Here is a 16,934-nt window from a genome sequence, read left to right on the forward strand (position 1 = left end):
AAATGCCATAGACTGGGTGGGAATTTCACACAGTTCTGGAGGATAAAAGCCTGAGGTCAGGGTGCCTGCATGGTTGTGTTCTGGTGAGGGTCCTCTTCCTGATGTACAGAGGGCCATCTCACTGTGTCCTCTCTTGGCACACAGAGAAGAAGCAAGCTCTCTCGTGTCTTCTCTCATAAGGGCACTAATCTCACCCATGAGGACGGTGCTCTGATGACTGAATTACCTTCCAAAGGCTTCACCTCCTGCTTCCATCACACAAGGGGGTAGGATTTCAGTATTTGAATTGGGGGTGGGTGGGGCACATTCAGTTTATGGCAGTGTATATGCTGGCAAGGGCCAGTGTGGGCAAATCTACTTTCTTTCTTCTTTGAACCTAGTGTGTCATTTCTCTCTATATCCAGCCTTGGATTTTGTAGTCACTTAGGTGTTCAACTTATCTCCCCTCATCTACTATAGTCTTGGCTCTTACTCATTGCTAGGCCTCCTGCCAAATTTAACCTAGTGTGTTGAGTGTTCAGGGCTTGGAGAGTTGAGCTGAGTTTGAATTTGCACTGAGTCTTCTTGAAAATATAAATTAGATTGTGTCACTTTCAATTGTGACATGAACAGTTGTATTCACCTGTAAGGGACTACAGGGCTGGGGCTACAGTCTGTGGATATAGAACAGATAGATTTGCTAAATTATTGCTGAATCAGCACCATCTCTTAGTGTGCTGGGATGGCTGTTATGGTTTCGCATGCTCTGAAATTAGCTTAATGATGGTGATGGCTATGTTTGTGTGGGCAACGATCAGAGGACCAATTTATTTTCTCATTTGGTGCCGTGTGGGCCAGCCACTGTTCTAGGCATTGTGAGTAAAGATGTGAAGAAGACAAGCTGCCCTCATGGAGTGTTTCTAGTGTGGGGAATAGACAATAAGCGAGTAAACAAATACATGATGGGTGTATTTTCAGATAATGAAGCTAAGTATTTTGAAAAAATTAAAACAATTAAGCAAAGAGACTATTTTTGATTTACAGGGAGGACTCATTTGAAGAAGTAACATTGAGTAGATTCCTGAATTATGGGAGTCAGCAATACAGAGGTCTGGGGAGGGGCTCTCTGATCAGAGGACTAGCATGTGCTAAGGCCCTGAGGTGGGAACAGATGCACTAGGTGTGAACAACAACAAAGGGTCAAGTGTGACTGGAGTGGAGTGAGCAAGGGGTGAGTAGAGGGGTGCGGGATCAGAAGGGCACAGAGGCCAGACCAGGTAGGGCCTTAGAGGTCACTGTAAGGAGTTTCAGTTTTATTTCTAGGCATATTGGAAAGCCATAGGGTTAAGCAGAGAAGTGACATGATTTAATTTATGTTTCCAAAAGATTACTCTGGCTACTGGATGAAGAATAGTTTGGGGCTGCCTGGAGCATCATCTCTGGGCTCTTCAGCCTCATCCTGGCATTACCTCCAGTGTCTGCCAAGCGTCTGGCACTGCATAGTAGGTTCTCAACATGGGTTTGTTCAGTGATGAAATGGTGAGTTTGCTGAGTGTTTACTATGGTGCCAGTTCTGTCCTGACAACAATTTTATGGAGAGAGACCCATGAAGATACAGACAAACCCATGGTGCAGGCCCAAGCACATGCATAGTAGCCACTCAAGACAGATTAGAACAATCATTCTTCAGGAGCATGGGGAGCTTTACTGGTCAGGAGTGGTTACTGTTGACGTGCAAAATGATCAGTTTCTCTAGAACACATGGTGTTCCTGGGGATAAAAATTAGTGGAAGAAGAGGATTTTCAAAAATTTGCAAGTGATGGAAACAGATTGGAGAGCAAAAGGGAAGATACACTGGTTTAATTTTCAAAGCAGTTTAATTGCTGCTTTTTATAAAGTATATGAAATATTGGAGCTGAAAAGGATTATAGAGATTATACGGTCAAATTCCTCTTGTTACAGATAATAGTTATTATTTATGGGGTGATACTATAAGTCAGAGACTATTTTAAGAGCTTCACAGATATTAACTAATTTATATTCATAACAGTTCTATGAATTAGATTATTATTATTATTCTCATTTTATATATGAAGAAACTGAGCCCATTGAGATTAAATAGTTTACCCAAGGTCTATAGCTTCTTAATTGCCGAAGCTAGAGCCCAAGTCTCTTGTACCTTAATCAAACACTATTTTCACTAAGACACTGCCACCCAAGCCCTTTCTGGAAGCAAACATCCTTTTTTCAGTATCTTAACAAGCTAAAGCAAACTCCTGGTAAAGCTTGACACAATCCAGCTAATAGGAACCTTAGCCAGACTTTGGACTAACACATATGCGTGTGCTTGAATTCAGACAACCACCGCTGCTGGGGCGGTCAGGAGGGAGGGCTGTACTCATTTGTCTTGTCTTTGCTCTTAGTCAGAACGCTCAGCAAATTGCCTACTTCCCTGTGCATGCGTCAGTGGGCCCTCGAAATATGAATGGGTGATGATGAGGACAGTTTGTGTTCCTTTCCCAAATGCCAATACTTGCTGTCTCATTCATTTCACCTTCTTTTGTTTGTGTGAACAAAATTTTTCCAACTTGCTGAATGTAACAGGTAATTAACACCACTTAATAGCTGTTAAGTAGGGTAATCGTCTGTTTTTATGCTGAAAGAGGTTCTCCTTTAGAAGTTAATGGTGCTGCTGAAGACCCAGACTCAACTCTTTTAAAGAGCAGTGGTGAGTTTAGAAACATAAACAACGTAACCAAATCATTTGTACCTTCATATTAATCTGAAATTTAAAAAGGAAAACAGAGAGGAGTGTGGTGCAGTAAGGTCAACGCCCTCCTCTGGAAGTAGCAGGTTCTTGTTACACGAGAGACCTGGGGACAGAAGCTTCCTATGAAAAACACCACCCTAGGAGGGCAGTGGAGGCAGAAGGGTGTGGCCTTAGGGCATGGAGCTCTCTTCCCCTGACAGAGTTGGGCTTCTTCCCCTTTCCCTGGTCTGGGACGGCACTGAGGTGGGGGCAGGCCTGAGAGGAGAGCAGGGCTCACAGCTGTGCCTGAGTTTCCTGGTGAGCTCTGGGCAGGCGAGTCCAAGGTCAAGAATCATTGTCACCTACCTGGTGCTAGTAACTAAAGGCAGAAGAGGAACTTGTTTCTGCTCTTGGTCCCCTTCCCATCGCCATGATTTCACCTTCCTAGTCAGGTGAAATCATCACGACTATTCCCTGGAAGTCTCTCAGGTTTCAAAAGAAGCTGGCACCAAGAATTTCTGGTTTCCATGTAATTTTTGTAGACGATTTTTAAGGGATAGCCCACAAGATGGAATGGAGATGTTCTTCATGGGACACAGAGAAACACCTCAGTGAGAGGATGGTGCGGGTGTCCCCTGGGAGTGCCTTTTGCCTTCCATAATGTAACTCGACTCACTTGCAGGAGGCCCGCCTGCCTGCCCTCACTCAGAACCAACTGTTTCTTCTCCCCTTTCCTCCTGCACCAAGTTGCTCCCCGGCTGTGCTTGTTGTTTATAGATCTTGTGGCACACACAGTCATTTTCACTGAGTCTCCCCAGCAAGGCTGCTTTGCATCCACCCCCTACTAAGTCCTTCTAATAAATATTTGCTGAGTAAGGGCAAGCACTGGAACAAGGTGTGTGAAACCCTTAACCCTTCTGCCCTCTTTATTCTGGAACATTCCCTTCAGCGAGTGCCTCTTCTCTCAAACAGAATCTTTGCCTAATCACTCTCTATATTCTGAACACAATTCCTACTCCTATCTTCCTTGGCTAAAAGAAAAGGAGTGGGTAGCTACAAGTGTTAAGATACTCTGAATTGCCAGCAAGTTGTAGGAGAATTTTGTCCCTTTAAAAATACAGCATTATTTGAAAGAGTGCTTTTATTTTCATCTCCTCCCTGAGTGGGCTCTTAGGTAGTTCAGTAACTTAACAAGTGTGTGAGGAAACTGACAGAGAGGCTTTTGAAATTCAAGTGTGTCTTGATGCTGAATGAAAACAATTACAAAAGGCTGGCTGGGAGGAGTGGGCAGAGTAAGGCTGGAATCCAAAGGTTTGGTCCTAAAAGGAACTGGTCTCCTTCCAGATCTAGAAAGTGTCACCAAGAAGGCCAGAGATACCTGAAGGGAGCTTGTCCCAAAAGCTGGAGGTGATTCTGAAGTACCACAAAGTTTGAGAACCACTGCTAAATGACAGCAAAGCTTAACGCCCTGGGTGGGAATTGCAGGGCCGTGAAGAAGTGAGCTAGGCCCATTCTATCACCTCTTCCCTGGTTTCCCTCTCTTCCAGAAGCAAAGCTGAGAGCTGTTGAATCCTTGTCTTTTTTTTTTTTTTGCGGTTTTTGGCCAGGGCTGGGTTTGAACCCACCACCTCTGGCATATGGGGCTGGTGCCCTACTCCTTTGAGTCATAGGCTCCACCCAGAGCTGTTGAATCCTGATGGAAGGAGCCTCCCTCCTCATTGCATCATGCACACACACTTTTCCTTATGGATCAAAGCAAGAGAATATTCTCAGTGGATGGCCTGGGAAGGCTGTGATTTATGCAGGATTTCTGGGAAGTGTCCCAGTATGTGGCATGGCTGGTGGTGAGGGAAATAGCAATGGGACCAAAGGTGCCTGAGTCAGTCAGTGTCAGCAAGCTGGAAGCTGGCTCCTCAGGAGCAGTGGGGGGACAGGATGGTCAGGCAGCTATTTGGGCAGTGTCCACAGCACGTGTAGCTGGGTGGGCATGGGGAAGTACCTACAGTGGCCTCTGGGTCTGACCGTGAAACAGGCCATTTGTGTCCTAGGTAGCCAGGAGCAGTGGGGGTTGTTGGTTCTGCTTCCTATCCTCCTTCCCGGAGCCTTTCCTGATTGCTTTGTGCTGCCTTCTCTCCAGCGGAGGTAGAAATGAATCTGCCTCTGTGGATTAACTGCTCAGAGAGGGTGAGTGATGAAAAGGGTGGGGAGAAACCACAGGGGGTGGTCAGGAGAGAACGCCCACTGGGGTTGGAAGCAGCACCCCATGACTTCCCTGTCTCTGTGCCCTCGCTGACCACCCAGCCTCCCGAAGCCTGAAGAAAAATTCATCGTCTTTAGGTCCTGGGTCTGTCCGACACAGATAGGGATCTTCTTTTCCACCTTATTTTCCCTCCTGTTTTTGACACAGGCCCACTGGGAAAATGATCTGCTGCTCGTTTTCCTTGAAGCCTAGCTCTGTCCTCTAGGGTCAGCTGTGAGAGTCTGATTCTGGCAATGGATGGCCAAGGTCAAAGTGGTACTAAGTCCAAGCATTCAGGACAGCTGCTGGCAGTGAAGGGCTCTGAGTCACATCTGCTGTTTCTGGTATGCATAAAATTGGTAGGTAGAATAATAATTATATGGTGACTTTTAAAATTACAGTTTTAGAATAGGTAGTTCTGTGCTGAGTTACTTATATACCAGAGTCTTCAGCTTACCACTTAAAGATATTTGATAAGCTTTGGTACAAATACCAGCAGGTCAAAATATTTAACATGCTACACCATCAAATAGTCATTACTCAAGTCAACCCAACCCTAGAAGCTGGTGGAGGGTTCCTACTTTATCTTGCCATCTGGGGATGGGGTCCATAGATTTCCAAGCTGGTGCAGGTTTTCCCAAGGTGACCCTCACCTAGAGTAATTAAAGGCAAAGTGGGCCCATTAGAGCAAAGGGACTCAGAATGAGGTTTCCTGATGGTGCTTTGAGATGCCTTTCTCATAGTCTTGGGGTTTAGCAAGAGCCTAGTTTCCCAAGCATGCCATTCTTTCCCCCTCCTCCTGCCCACCCTCGCCCCGATGTAAATTGAGCAGAGTGTGGCTGTGTGCTCATGTGTACGATTGTTTTTTGGGGAACAAATGGAGAATGATCTCTGTGCTATGGACTTAAACAAGAGAATTACCTTCATGCTGCACATCCCAGAAGGGACCCTCCATTTTAGGGCTAGTTTAGTATGGCTCAGGAATCAGATAAAACAGACATTCTCCTTTTCTTTTTCTTCACACTCCTTGGCTCCCAGGGCAGATAAACCTTAGGGCAGACACTTAAGGAGTGAGATTATTGTTGTTGAAAACAGCCAAGGACTGGGATTTTTATGGTTCAAGAGGCAGGCTGTTAAAACAGCCTTGGTTTCTCTTCCCCCTTGGGGAAGCTGGAAGCTTGTTTCAGTCTGAGGGAGTCAGGAGACTAGATTGAGATCAGGAAAACAAATTTTGTTTTGGGTCATTTTGCTGACAAGTTATCTCCCTGAGAATGTTGATTAGTGTGCTCGGAGAGGGTGAGTGAAGAGATTGATTATTAACACCTTCGTTGCAACCGTGGGATCTTTCTTCATTTGAAGTTTGTCCACTTTGAGGATGCTGTCAGTCATAACACATCCTGTGTCTCTTGCCTGGTGGGAGTAGCATTTGCAAATGAGGAAAATAAGACTCAGCATGGTTAGCTGCTTTTTTCAATATCACACAGTTCATTATTATGTCACTGGTAGGAATTTATATAAATGCTTTGAGACGTTGGGTTGATATTTGTAGTCCAATATGATTAGAGCAGAAAAGCTTATTATCTGAGTCAACAGGTCCACTCAGAGGTGGGTGGAGACCTGAGTCTCACAGCTTCCACTCTCCTCAACCTCAGGTTAGCCCCAGGATCTTCCTCTGGGCTGTGGCTACTGAGGCTTTCAGTGTGTTTGGTCCCAGGCATGCGCATGCTTATACTGGCCCCTCAGAAATTCTGCCCGCCTAGGGTGCACATCGGGAGTCAGGAGCACACGGATCTCTACTAGGGGCATTTGCTGCCCTTCCATTTCTCCTAGGAATCCTCTTTTCTGGCAGGGAGCATTATTCCCTTAAGCCAACCGTGAGCAACCCCCTCTATTTCCTCTTCCCTTGGGGTCAGAAGAGTATCTCTCCCTGTCTCCACCACGGTAGGGAAAACAAGTTGACTAGTAATGTGTAACAAGTTGGCACGTAGTTACATCATTCTCTCATAACATAGAAAGTGTACCAATCAGCTACATTGAATCATTTGTGAGAAAAAGCAGCAGATGAGTGGACACATGAACGAGTAGAGGATGCTTAAATAGAAATAAAATATTTTGCACACAAAATCAATTAAAATTCCTAGAAAAACAAAGTCGTAGATGAAAGCTTAGAGCTGAGCAGAGCAGGGCATGTACTGTTCTTTGGATGGAGGGAGCATGTGTCCAGGGACAGAAACCTGCTGGGGGGTCTTTGCACAGCTTTAGAGGAGGTCTGGTGGCCCAGACTTATGGGGGCAGGGGAATTAAAAAGGGAGGAAGAAATGCAAGTGGCTGTGAAGGAACACTGGCAAGATGTGGAAACAAACTTGTGTGGGGACATCAGATAGAGGAGTCAGAGATGGCTGCGGTTAGCAGAAATTTGAAATGTGGGAGATAAAGTTTGCAGGCACTGGTGGGTGCATGAGTTTCAGCACAAAGTGTTTGTAGACTATCCACTTGCAAATGTTTGCCAGCAAATGGAAACTGACTACCTGAGTCTGGGCAGGGAGTCAGGGCAGGTGGATTAAAGTAGCATTTTGCTCCATCTTTATCTGGTACCAGGCCTGGCCCTAACGCCATTAAGCAGGCAGCCCTTTGAGGTGACTTTGTGAAGGGGCCACCCCAGGCCAAGGTCTTTTATTCTCTATGCTTTTGCTCTCCTTGTTCCATTTCCAGAAAGCTGACCTCCAGTTCCCACACATGATTGGATATTACTCATCCTTTCCAACTTCCCTGAGTCTGCCTTGACCACAAAACCTTTCCTCCATCCCCTGCTCCCACCCTCCGTTGCAATGAATTGTAGTCTTTTCAGCAATCTCACAATACCTATATTGAGATTTCATATTTATAACTGTACAAAGCAGGGCATAGTACGACATGGAAATTCGATAGGCTATGACCTATATGGAACAGCTTCTCTGTTTATTGACTGAAAGAATGAGGTTAGCACCATTCAACAGCTTCTCTTGTGAAAAAACATTTTCCAAAGCCAAGGGATGACTCAGGGTCATGGGGCTCTGGTCAGCATTTCTGTATTTTGCCTGGTAGATTTCAGGGGTGGTCTTTATATAATAGTCAGATACTCTCAGAGTTGGGAGGGAACACCTGGTCTGACAGGGAGCCCTGTCATGCCCTAATGGCTTGCTAAGGAAAGGGCTGGGTGGATGATTGGGGGAGAATAACAAGGACAGAACGCAACTTTGCTTTTCCCACTGATTACTCCTTATGTAGCTTGCTGCCTGTGTCAGACAAGGTAGATTAAATCATGGTAAGAAACAACATTCAAGTCTCAGCAGCTTACCATACAAGTGTCTTTCGTGCTCACTCTCTTAAGTCCATCACAGGTTGCCTGGGGACCTCTCTCCTTACTCAGGGTTTCAGGATCGTGGAATATCCATCACCCTAAATGCTTTTGGTAATGTCAGAGGGGAAAGAAAGAGACTCTGCAGCATTTTGCACTGGCCATTCAATGGCCCAGCCCTCTCTTTCACATCATTGCTACTCACAGCCCCTTGGCTCCACTCAACCCTGGGGAGCTAGGAAATGTGACCATGTGGAGGGCAGCAGTGATGGCCATGGTGCCATTGGCCCACTCAACCCTGGGGAGCTAGGAAATGTGACTTGACTGGAGGGCAGCAGTGATGGCCATGGTGCTGGCTTTGTGCAAATGGCCTGGATGATTTCCATTTGGTCTGTATGGAAGAGGTGACCTACATCTTCCACATCATCACTGCAGGGAGCACCTGGGAAGCAGGCAAGGACCCATGTGAATATGCAAAGGGCACCATCACTCTTAAAACTCCTTGGATTAATTGGAGGAGTCTCTCTCTCATGTGAGGATCCTGTTCATTGTTCCAGATAAGGCAATTCAGAGAAGCTACCCAGATAGCAGGATACGTTCTTTAGCATTTTCCCTACTCCCCATAAGGCTGGAGACCTCCAGGACCAGCTGGCCTCCATTAAGCAGTTCTTCTCAGCATGGGGACAGTGATGAATCCTCCCTGTTGGGAAGGTTGCTGCCTTCCGTATAAATCATGCCCTGAAGAGAGAAGTAGCAGGGGTGATTAATAGTGGGACCTGAAATCCAAACTAATCAGTCAGAGATTTGTCATTGAAGCTGGAGATGGAGATGGAGCTATAATGGATGATTCAAGCCCAGAATGGCTAATTCTAAACATATTAACTACCTCAGCTTAAGTAGCCGAAACTGATGATTAAAAAATGTGGAGATGTGCACAGAAGACTTCACAGCCACTGCCTTTGGGGACTGTCATGCCCAGATCTGGGAATGTGGGCTTTCTCTTTGAATGGAAAGAGGTAGGGTGGTTGTGCAGAGGGGTTGGCAAGCACAGTACTGAGGGCCTGTAAGGAGACATAACAGGGGCAGGCCCCCTCCACTGTGTGGCTGGGATTCACAGAGGCTGGCTCTTCACCCACTGGGGTCACTTCCCTAGAATGATGGCTCTTTTATTCTGATTCCAGCATGGCTTCCTGAGAAGTCTCAGGTGTAGGCTAATCCCATTCCTTTAGCATTGGACCTTGAGAATAAAGAAGGTGCCCCTGGTTATAAAACACATTTCCTACACGTGCGCCTGTGCATGTCTTTATTTTTAATGTGTGTGGATCTATTTCTCCCTCTGTATCTGCCATCTGGGGGAGTTAACTCATCTGACTAAATTGAGAGATCAGTCATTTTCCATAACCAAAGGGGACACTTTGAGGGAGTTTGTTCCCCATCCAGGATAATCTTGGTTTGTGACCACAGGCTGCATTCCTAATGCCAGCCAGCCATGTGGCAAACGTATGTACTTGGTCAGTTCAATTCGTCTTACCAAGTGTTTGTTGAGTCTGAGTGCTAGGCACTGTGCAAAGGCCCTTGGCAAATAGAGATGAGAATAGATCTCGGCCAAGATGGCTTATAGAATTCCGGACAGAGGATTCTGTCTGTATGTGTTGGGAGGTGGAAGAAGGATAATACCCCCACAAGGGGCAGAGTATGGATCGTCCCCCTGGGAGAGGGTCAGAAAGCTGAGGATTCAGCGGTTCAGTTAAGAGGGGTAGAGCTTTCATTAGAAAGTGGCCTTTGGGATAGACCTGGAAGGATGATTCAGATTCAAAAGATTTGATGGAAAGACCAAAGCATTCATGATGGCCAAAACAATACACAGAGTACATTCATACATAAATGTATTTATAAATACTATCTCTCTCTCTGTCTCCCTATATAATGGATAAGACGATGTATTTGCATCTCTATAAGCAGCCTTCCTTACTCCTGGACTTTATTACAGTCAACCTTTAGCATGTAACTTTGACTTTTGTTAAAATATATGCAGGGGCTGGGTGCAGTGGCGTACACCTGTAATCCTAGCCCTCTGGGAAGCCAAGGCAGGTGGGTTGCTTGAGCTCCGGAGTTTGACTGAGACCAGCCTGAACAGAGCAAGACCCTGTCTCTAAAACTAGCTGGGCATTGTGGTGGGCACCTGTAGTCCTAGCTACTCAGGAGGCTGAGGCAAGAGGATCATTTGAGCCCAAGAGTTTGAGGTTGTTGTGTGCTATGACACCACGGCACTCTATTGAGGGTAATAAAGTTGGATTCTACCTCAAAAAAAAAAAAAAAAAAAAGAGGCAAGCACTGCTGGAGAAGAATCTCAGTCATGTTAAGCTCTTTCCCTAGAGGTGACACTGTCCCTCTTTATCATCACTACTTGTTTCTCTTGGGTTCTCTTGATCTACCCCTTATCAAGCACAATGCTGTTCTCCAATTTTTTCCCAACTCTACTATATTTGTAATAAATATACATATTCACTTTAGGTTTGTGAGCTACTATAGGAAGATACACAGGGAAAAGAAAAACAAGAACAGGGCAGTTATGGAATCACTGTATTCCATAACTTAATCACTGTAAGTATTTATCCTACTGGTCCTGCTTGGGGCCAGATGTCACATGGGCTGGGCCAGCTCTTCCAGTCTTCTTAGTGGTCATCCACGGTGACCCCCATGCAGTTTTCTAGTAAGTAGGGAGCCACGGGGCTGTGTCCTTTTGGGATTGGGTATAAAACGTGGCTCTGGTAGCATAAAGAGGAGAACTTGGCAGAATTGGGTCTCCACCTTGGGGAGGTGACTCTGCTGCTGCAGAAGTGCCTTTGTGCCACCAGCACATGAGAGGCAGTGTCCAGGCAGAAGTGGCCTTTCTTCCCTCTAACCCAGGGCTTTGTTTTTGCTCACTTTTCAGCTGGTGCTGCCTGAATACTCCATCCACAGCCTCTTCTGCATCATGTTCCTGTGTGCTCAGGAGTGGCTCACCCTGGGGCTGAACGTCCCTCTGCTCTTCTATCACTTCTGGAGGTAAGTCTGCAGGACTGGCCTGTCTGTCCTCTTTTCTGCTCGAGCAGCCTGCTCTGCAGTGACAGTGTTCCCAAACAGACAGCCACCTGGTGCCTTCTTCTCATCCCTTCCTTTTGGGGACCCTCTCTGCTAGGCCCCTTCCCAAGCTGCTCTTAGGCAGCAAGTCCAGTAAGGGAGGACCTTTCTAGCTGGCCAACCCCTGTGGGTCAGCTGGAGCAAGCCGCATTCCCAACAGCCAAAAAGTAGAAAAACCCAAATGTCCCTCAAGTGATGAAGAGATAAACAAAATGTGGTATATCCAGACAATGGAATATTATTTCACAAGAAAAAGAAATGATGCAGCTGTACATGCCACAGCACGGATGAACCTTCAAGGAAATATAAGTGAAAGAGGCCAGACACAAAGGTCACAGATTATATTATGCCATTTATATAAAATCTCCATGAAAGGCAAAACTATAGTGACAGAACTAAATTAGTGGTTTCCAGGATCTGGGAGGAAGCAGGCATGGGAGTGACTGCTGATGGGTATAGGGTTTTCTTTTTAGGGTGATGAAAATGTTCTGAAATTAGATAGTGGTGACAGTTCACAACTCTATGAATACACTAAAAAATACTGAATTGTACACTTTAAAGGGTAAGTTTTATGGTATGTAAATTATATCTTAATAAAAAAAAGCACTTACCAGATGGACTGGATTTTCTGGGACAGTTATGATTTCAAATATTCTATTCCCTGCTAAGGCCATGCGTCAGATCATGTGATTTGGGCTTTTTGTAAAATAGAGTCACCATATGGATATAGGAGGCAGTGGTGGGAAATACCAAAGTAGTAGAGAATGTTACTGTGCAAGTTGCAAGCCCTTGACCCCTTGCTCCCAGAGATTTGGTCCTCTAAAATGTTTTAGCATTGTCATTTTACCATAAAATAAAGCCTGCATTTTGTCAGACCTAGAGTGTTCAGCATTCACACCTTCAATTAGCAAACATATGAACACATACTTCATGCCAGACAGTGTGAGTGGTTTCAGCATGAACATAAAATATAATCCTAACCCTCAAGGAATGTACATCCTATTGGAAGAGGGAAATATATTCTCAACAAACTTATGAGGAATATATGTAGGAGCATAGAGAAAGCAACACTTAAATGAGTCTGAAAAGACACATTGTAAAATCTGGAAAGGCACCTCCCACGGGGAGAGACTGGCATATACAAAGGCCCAGTGGAAAGAGAGCTCTTGGTGTGTTTGGAAACAATGATGGTCCAGTGAGGTTGGCTGTAGGGCTCTTGGAGGGTGGTGAGATACGGGATCAACAGACAGCCAAGAATCTGGTGTGGAGGGTCTTGGAGGAGGAAAACAGCACCATTCACTCTGATTGTTAGGAATGTGACCCTGCAGGAGGGTAAACAGGGGTTCTCAACCTTTCTAATGCCGTGGCCCTTTAATACAGTTCCTGTAGGCCACAGCCCACAGGTTGAGAACTGCTGGATTGGAGGGTGAAATGTTGAGGATGAAATCCAGTCAGGGTGTTATGGTAAAACTCCAGGTAGAGAGATGAGGCAGACATGACCCAGGTAGTGGAAGTTGAACTGGGAGAGAATAAGACAACCCTTGGACATGAACTGGCTCAGTCTTCGCCCACGATTAGGTGCAGGAGCAGAGGGAGAGGATGCCTCTTAGCTGCATGGCTGGGAGGGTGAGGGTGCCATTGATCGGGAACAGGAGGAGAGAAGAAATGACAGGTTTAGGTAGGAAGGAAAATGTTTCAGTTTCATGAGGAAGTCCCACTTTCAATAAAGGCAATCTGCTAACATCTGGATTTAGGGAGAAGTCAAGTAGAATTATGTTGTGGAAGCTTACTGAGTCCCCACTCAGGGTGTCACGGCTTCTAGCAACCTTAAACTCCTGGGCTCAAGCGATTCTTTTGTCTCAGCCTCCCTAGTAGCTGGAACTATAGGAACCTGCCACAATACCCGGCTATTTCTTTTTGTTTCTTTGTTTAGCAGGCCTGGGCTACGTTCAAACCTACCAGCCCTGGTGCATGTGGCTGGTGCCCTAACCACTGAGCTACGGGTGTCTAGCCATTCCATCCTACTTCTGTGTGAACCCCCATCCATGTCCTGGCCACCTTACATACCACCCTGGGGGGCTGGCTTTCCTCCCCAGGAAAGGACTTTATCCCTAGATACTTTAAGTGGTGAGTTGTCAAGCCAGGGTCTCAAAAATGTGGTTAACTTACCAAACCTTTTTGTACTGAAAGCTGGCTAGTGTCTGTATACATGGCCTGTTTATATCTATAGAGGAAGGGAGCAGCTGTAATCTTTGCCAGTAGGGACCTTGTCTTTCTTTTTTGAATCCCTGATAGGATCAAGCCAAATTCTTGGCTATTAGTAAGTGCTCAGAATGGGAAAGAAAAAAAACAGAAGGGGAGAGGAGGAGTCTTTTACAAATCAGAGTCCTTGCACACCCTCCTTTCTTCCCTTTCCTCTTCCTCCCTCCCTCCTGGCAGGTCCAGCCCAGTGATATTTCTCATACAGTGAAAGTCCCCTTTTGCTCTGGCTTTCAATTTACTTAAATAAAAGTAGAACTGTCCACTGTGTATTCTGTGCCTGTTCTTTGCGGGTTATTTGCTTATATCACCTCACATAATTGCCACAACAGCCGTCTGTGGTAGCCAGTTTCATCCCATTTTACAGTGGGGAAATTTGAGGCTAAGACGGGCTGAAGCAAGGAAGGTCAGTCTGTGACTGGTGGGCAGCAGAGCCTTTGTTCTTTTCACCAAGCCATCCTGCCCCTCTGCCTTCACTTAATGAGGTCACCTGGGAACACAAACCACAATGAAAGCAAAGAGCTTTTGAAATGTGCTCCCAGGGAAGGGGAAAGAGAGTGGCCTGAAGTGCTGTAAGTTGGCAGGCCTCATTGAAACTGGCTTGTGATTTCCTTTCAGCATAGATAGTGTCGTTGACAGGTAACGTCCATGTGATTCTCTGAAGTAGAAGGAAGAGGGAGCCGAGTTGCCAGAGAGGAGTTGCTACATTGCATGGATATTCTTCAAAGCCAGCGTGATTAATCTCCTGGTCAGAGCCCACTCCCTGAGTCCTTGCTCCAAATTGAGAACCAGTGCTGGTCCCAGAGCCCAGCAGAGTCATTGATTTGCACTCTTGGCCTCTTGGTGTCTTCACCAGAGTGATTAAAAAGCAGCCTACTGGGCAGTTTCAGCTGCATTTTGTTCTTGGGCTCCACAGAAGTGTGGCCAGACCTTGGGCACAGTGTCCTACCAGGGCCCAGGGGAAGATGCTGGGGGCGCTGCCAATGGGCTCAAGAGGTTAAGGCTTCCTCCCTGGCTTCCCCAAGTCTGAGAGTTCCTCTTCTCCACCTGGAGGTGGCGTGGATGTGGAATTTTGAGGTAGATGGAGCTTGCTCTAGCCGCTAGCCCCTGCCTTCCTCCCACCCACAATCTTTTGCTTTCTCAGATTCCCTCTGAGCGGGTGGTGGCCAGTGTTCTCTGGGCTGTTCGGGGCCCTTCTATCAAGAAGTAACGGATCTGCAAACTACTCTGCATGCACGTGGGAATCTGATGTCCCTGCAGATTGTTCAGGATTTTAAATGAGGGTCTGGGTGGGAGATAATACTTAACCCAAAGTCATTTCTAAGGTAGAATATATGTTCAGTGGCACCCAGGCAGTGGCAATGGACCACACTTAACACCTATTCTGGAAGGAGGCTTTTCCTCGGACCTCCTGGGCAACACTGGTGACATATTTTTCCTTCTGTCAGAGCAGCTTGGTTTCTGGGTGGAATCACCATGATGCCAGTGGAGCTAAGTTCTGGGGACTTACTATCTGCTACACCACAGTGGCTGAGCTTCTTTCTACTGGTGCTTGGATGTGATTTGGGCAGACGGCAGACAGCTGCTTGGCGGGCATCACCCCATGGAAGTCCTGTATCAGGAGGGCTTGGCCCTGGTGACGTAAGGAGTCCCAGAACCTCAGAGCCAATGTTGCCATGTCCTCTTTCCCTGCAGGTATTTCCACTGCCCGGCGGATAGTTCAGAACTAGCCTACGACCCACCGGTGGTCATGAATGCAGACACCTTGAGTTACTGTCAGAAGGAGGCCTGGTGTAAGCTGGCCTTCTATCTCCTCTCCTTCTTCTACTACCTTTACTGGTGAGTCTCTGCCCTCCTAATGGGTTTGACTCCTGCAGCAAATGGAAGGGAATTTCAAGCTGGCTTTTGGGAGGTGCCCTGTAAAGATGGGAGACTTGTTCAGGTGAGCCGCTCTGGCTTGGAGCAAGGGTTTTGTATCAAGGAATAGGGACCAGCGGAACCTGCAGAAGGCCTTGCCTGCTGATGCACACATCCTTGGAGCCGCATGGTGAAACACACTCTACCAACATCCTCTAGGAGATAGCTAGTGAAGTGCAGTGGGTCGTTCCTGTGCCCAATAGGGCTTCCTGCCTCCCACATCTCTGCAACTCAGCCACCAGGTGACCTGTAGTCCCTTATGCTCTGCCTTATTGCTCCCTAGCTCCCAGCCTATCTATGAGGATTCTTAGGCATCACAAGAGAGATTCTCCCACTTCCCTGCCTTGGCCCCATAGTGGCAGTCACACTTCACAAAGTGGCATGTTGGGTCACTAAATGTTTCACTCACAATTCTCCCAGTGTTATGTAACACTAGTCTAATTAAGTTAAACCTGCTGATGGTGCAATTCTGTTTCAGGACTCTCCCCTGTCCTGCAGAACATCCTAGCTAAGCAGATAGCTATAAACAGACTGTCTTGTGGTTTGACACCCCAGAGACGGCCTTTTCTGAAAACACTTCCTCCTGCTTCCTGTTCCTTGTTGGCTCATCCCTGGGACTCTTACCTGTTAACCTTGTAATCCTACCATTACCTGTGGCAGGACAATGGCCATCTCCAGATCTCCCAGTGCTGTTTCCAAAAAGGAGGTGTGGTTCAGCAGCCAGATGAAGAGGAGGAGGGGTTGGGATCTAAGACTCCATGGCCACCTCTTGGCTTAAATTGTGCTGTGGCAGGCTGGGATGTGGTTGCACCTGTCTGGCATTTAAAAACAAGCCTGGCTTTGAGTGCAGAGCTTTATGAGATAAATACTTTTTCAACCCACATAGGAAAAGTGAGGAAACAGAACCTGAGGAGTTAGATAATTGTTTCGAGGTCACAGTTAATAGTGTCACAACTATAAGTCCATTTCAAATCTGATCCCCAAAACTGAACTCTTGAGCTGCTGGCTGTCCTAGGAAGCCTCTAGAAAGGTCTTTATCAAAGTGAGAGGCAAGGAATGAAGGGGTTGTGCTTCTTAAAAATGCAGATTCATGGACTTACATCTAGTGATTCAGACTTTCTGGGGAGAGGCCTCTGCATTTTATTTATTTATTTATTTATTTTTGGCCATTTTTTTTATTAGATCATAATTGTGTACATTAATTCTCTCATAGGATACAGTGTGTTACTTCTATATGCAGTTTGGAAAACTCTCATCCAGGTGGCCAACATAGCCATCATGTCTTTCTCATAATTGTTATGCTAAGACATTTATATTCAACCTTTAGACA

The 16,934-nt window shown here is 46.2% G+C and overlaps 1 protein-coding gene across 2 annotated transcripts in view; it reads left to right on the forward strand.

Annotated features, from left to right (window-relative positions):
• Nucleotides 1-16,934, forward strand: part of CNIH3 (cornichon family AMPA receptor auxiliary protein 3) — a 117,941-nt gene that overhangs the window by 96,467 nt on the left and 4,540 nt on the right. For both annotated transcript variants that reach the window (XM_003790976.1, XM_023513909.1), the window contains 2 exons: nt 11,241-11,353; nt 15,383-15,526. In XM_003790976.1, the coding sequence (XP_003791024.1) occupies nt 11,241-11,353; nt 15,383-15,526 (257 nt within the window). The remainder of the gene's footprint in view (nt 1-11,240; nt 11,354-15,382; nt 15,527-16,934) is intronic.

This window comes from Otolemur garnettii, unplaced genomic scaffold, assembly GCF_000181295.1.
Source record: "Otolemur garnettii isolate 467f Iridium unplaced genomic scaffold, OtoGar3 scaffold00045, whole genome shotgun sequence".
NCBI classification, from domain to species: Eukaryota; Metazoa; Chordata; class Mammalia; order Primates; family Galagidae; genus Otolemur; species Otolemur garnettii.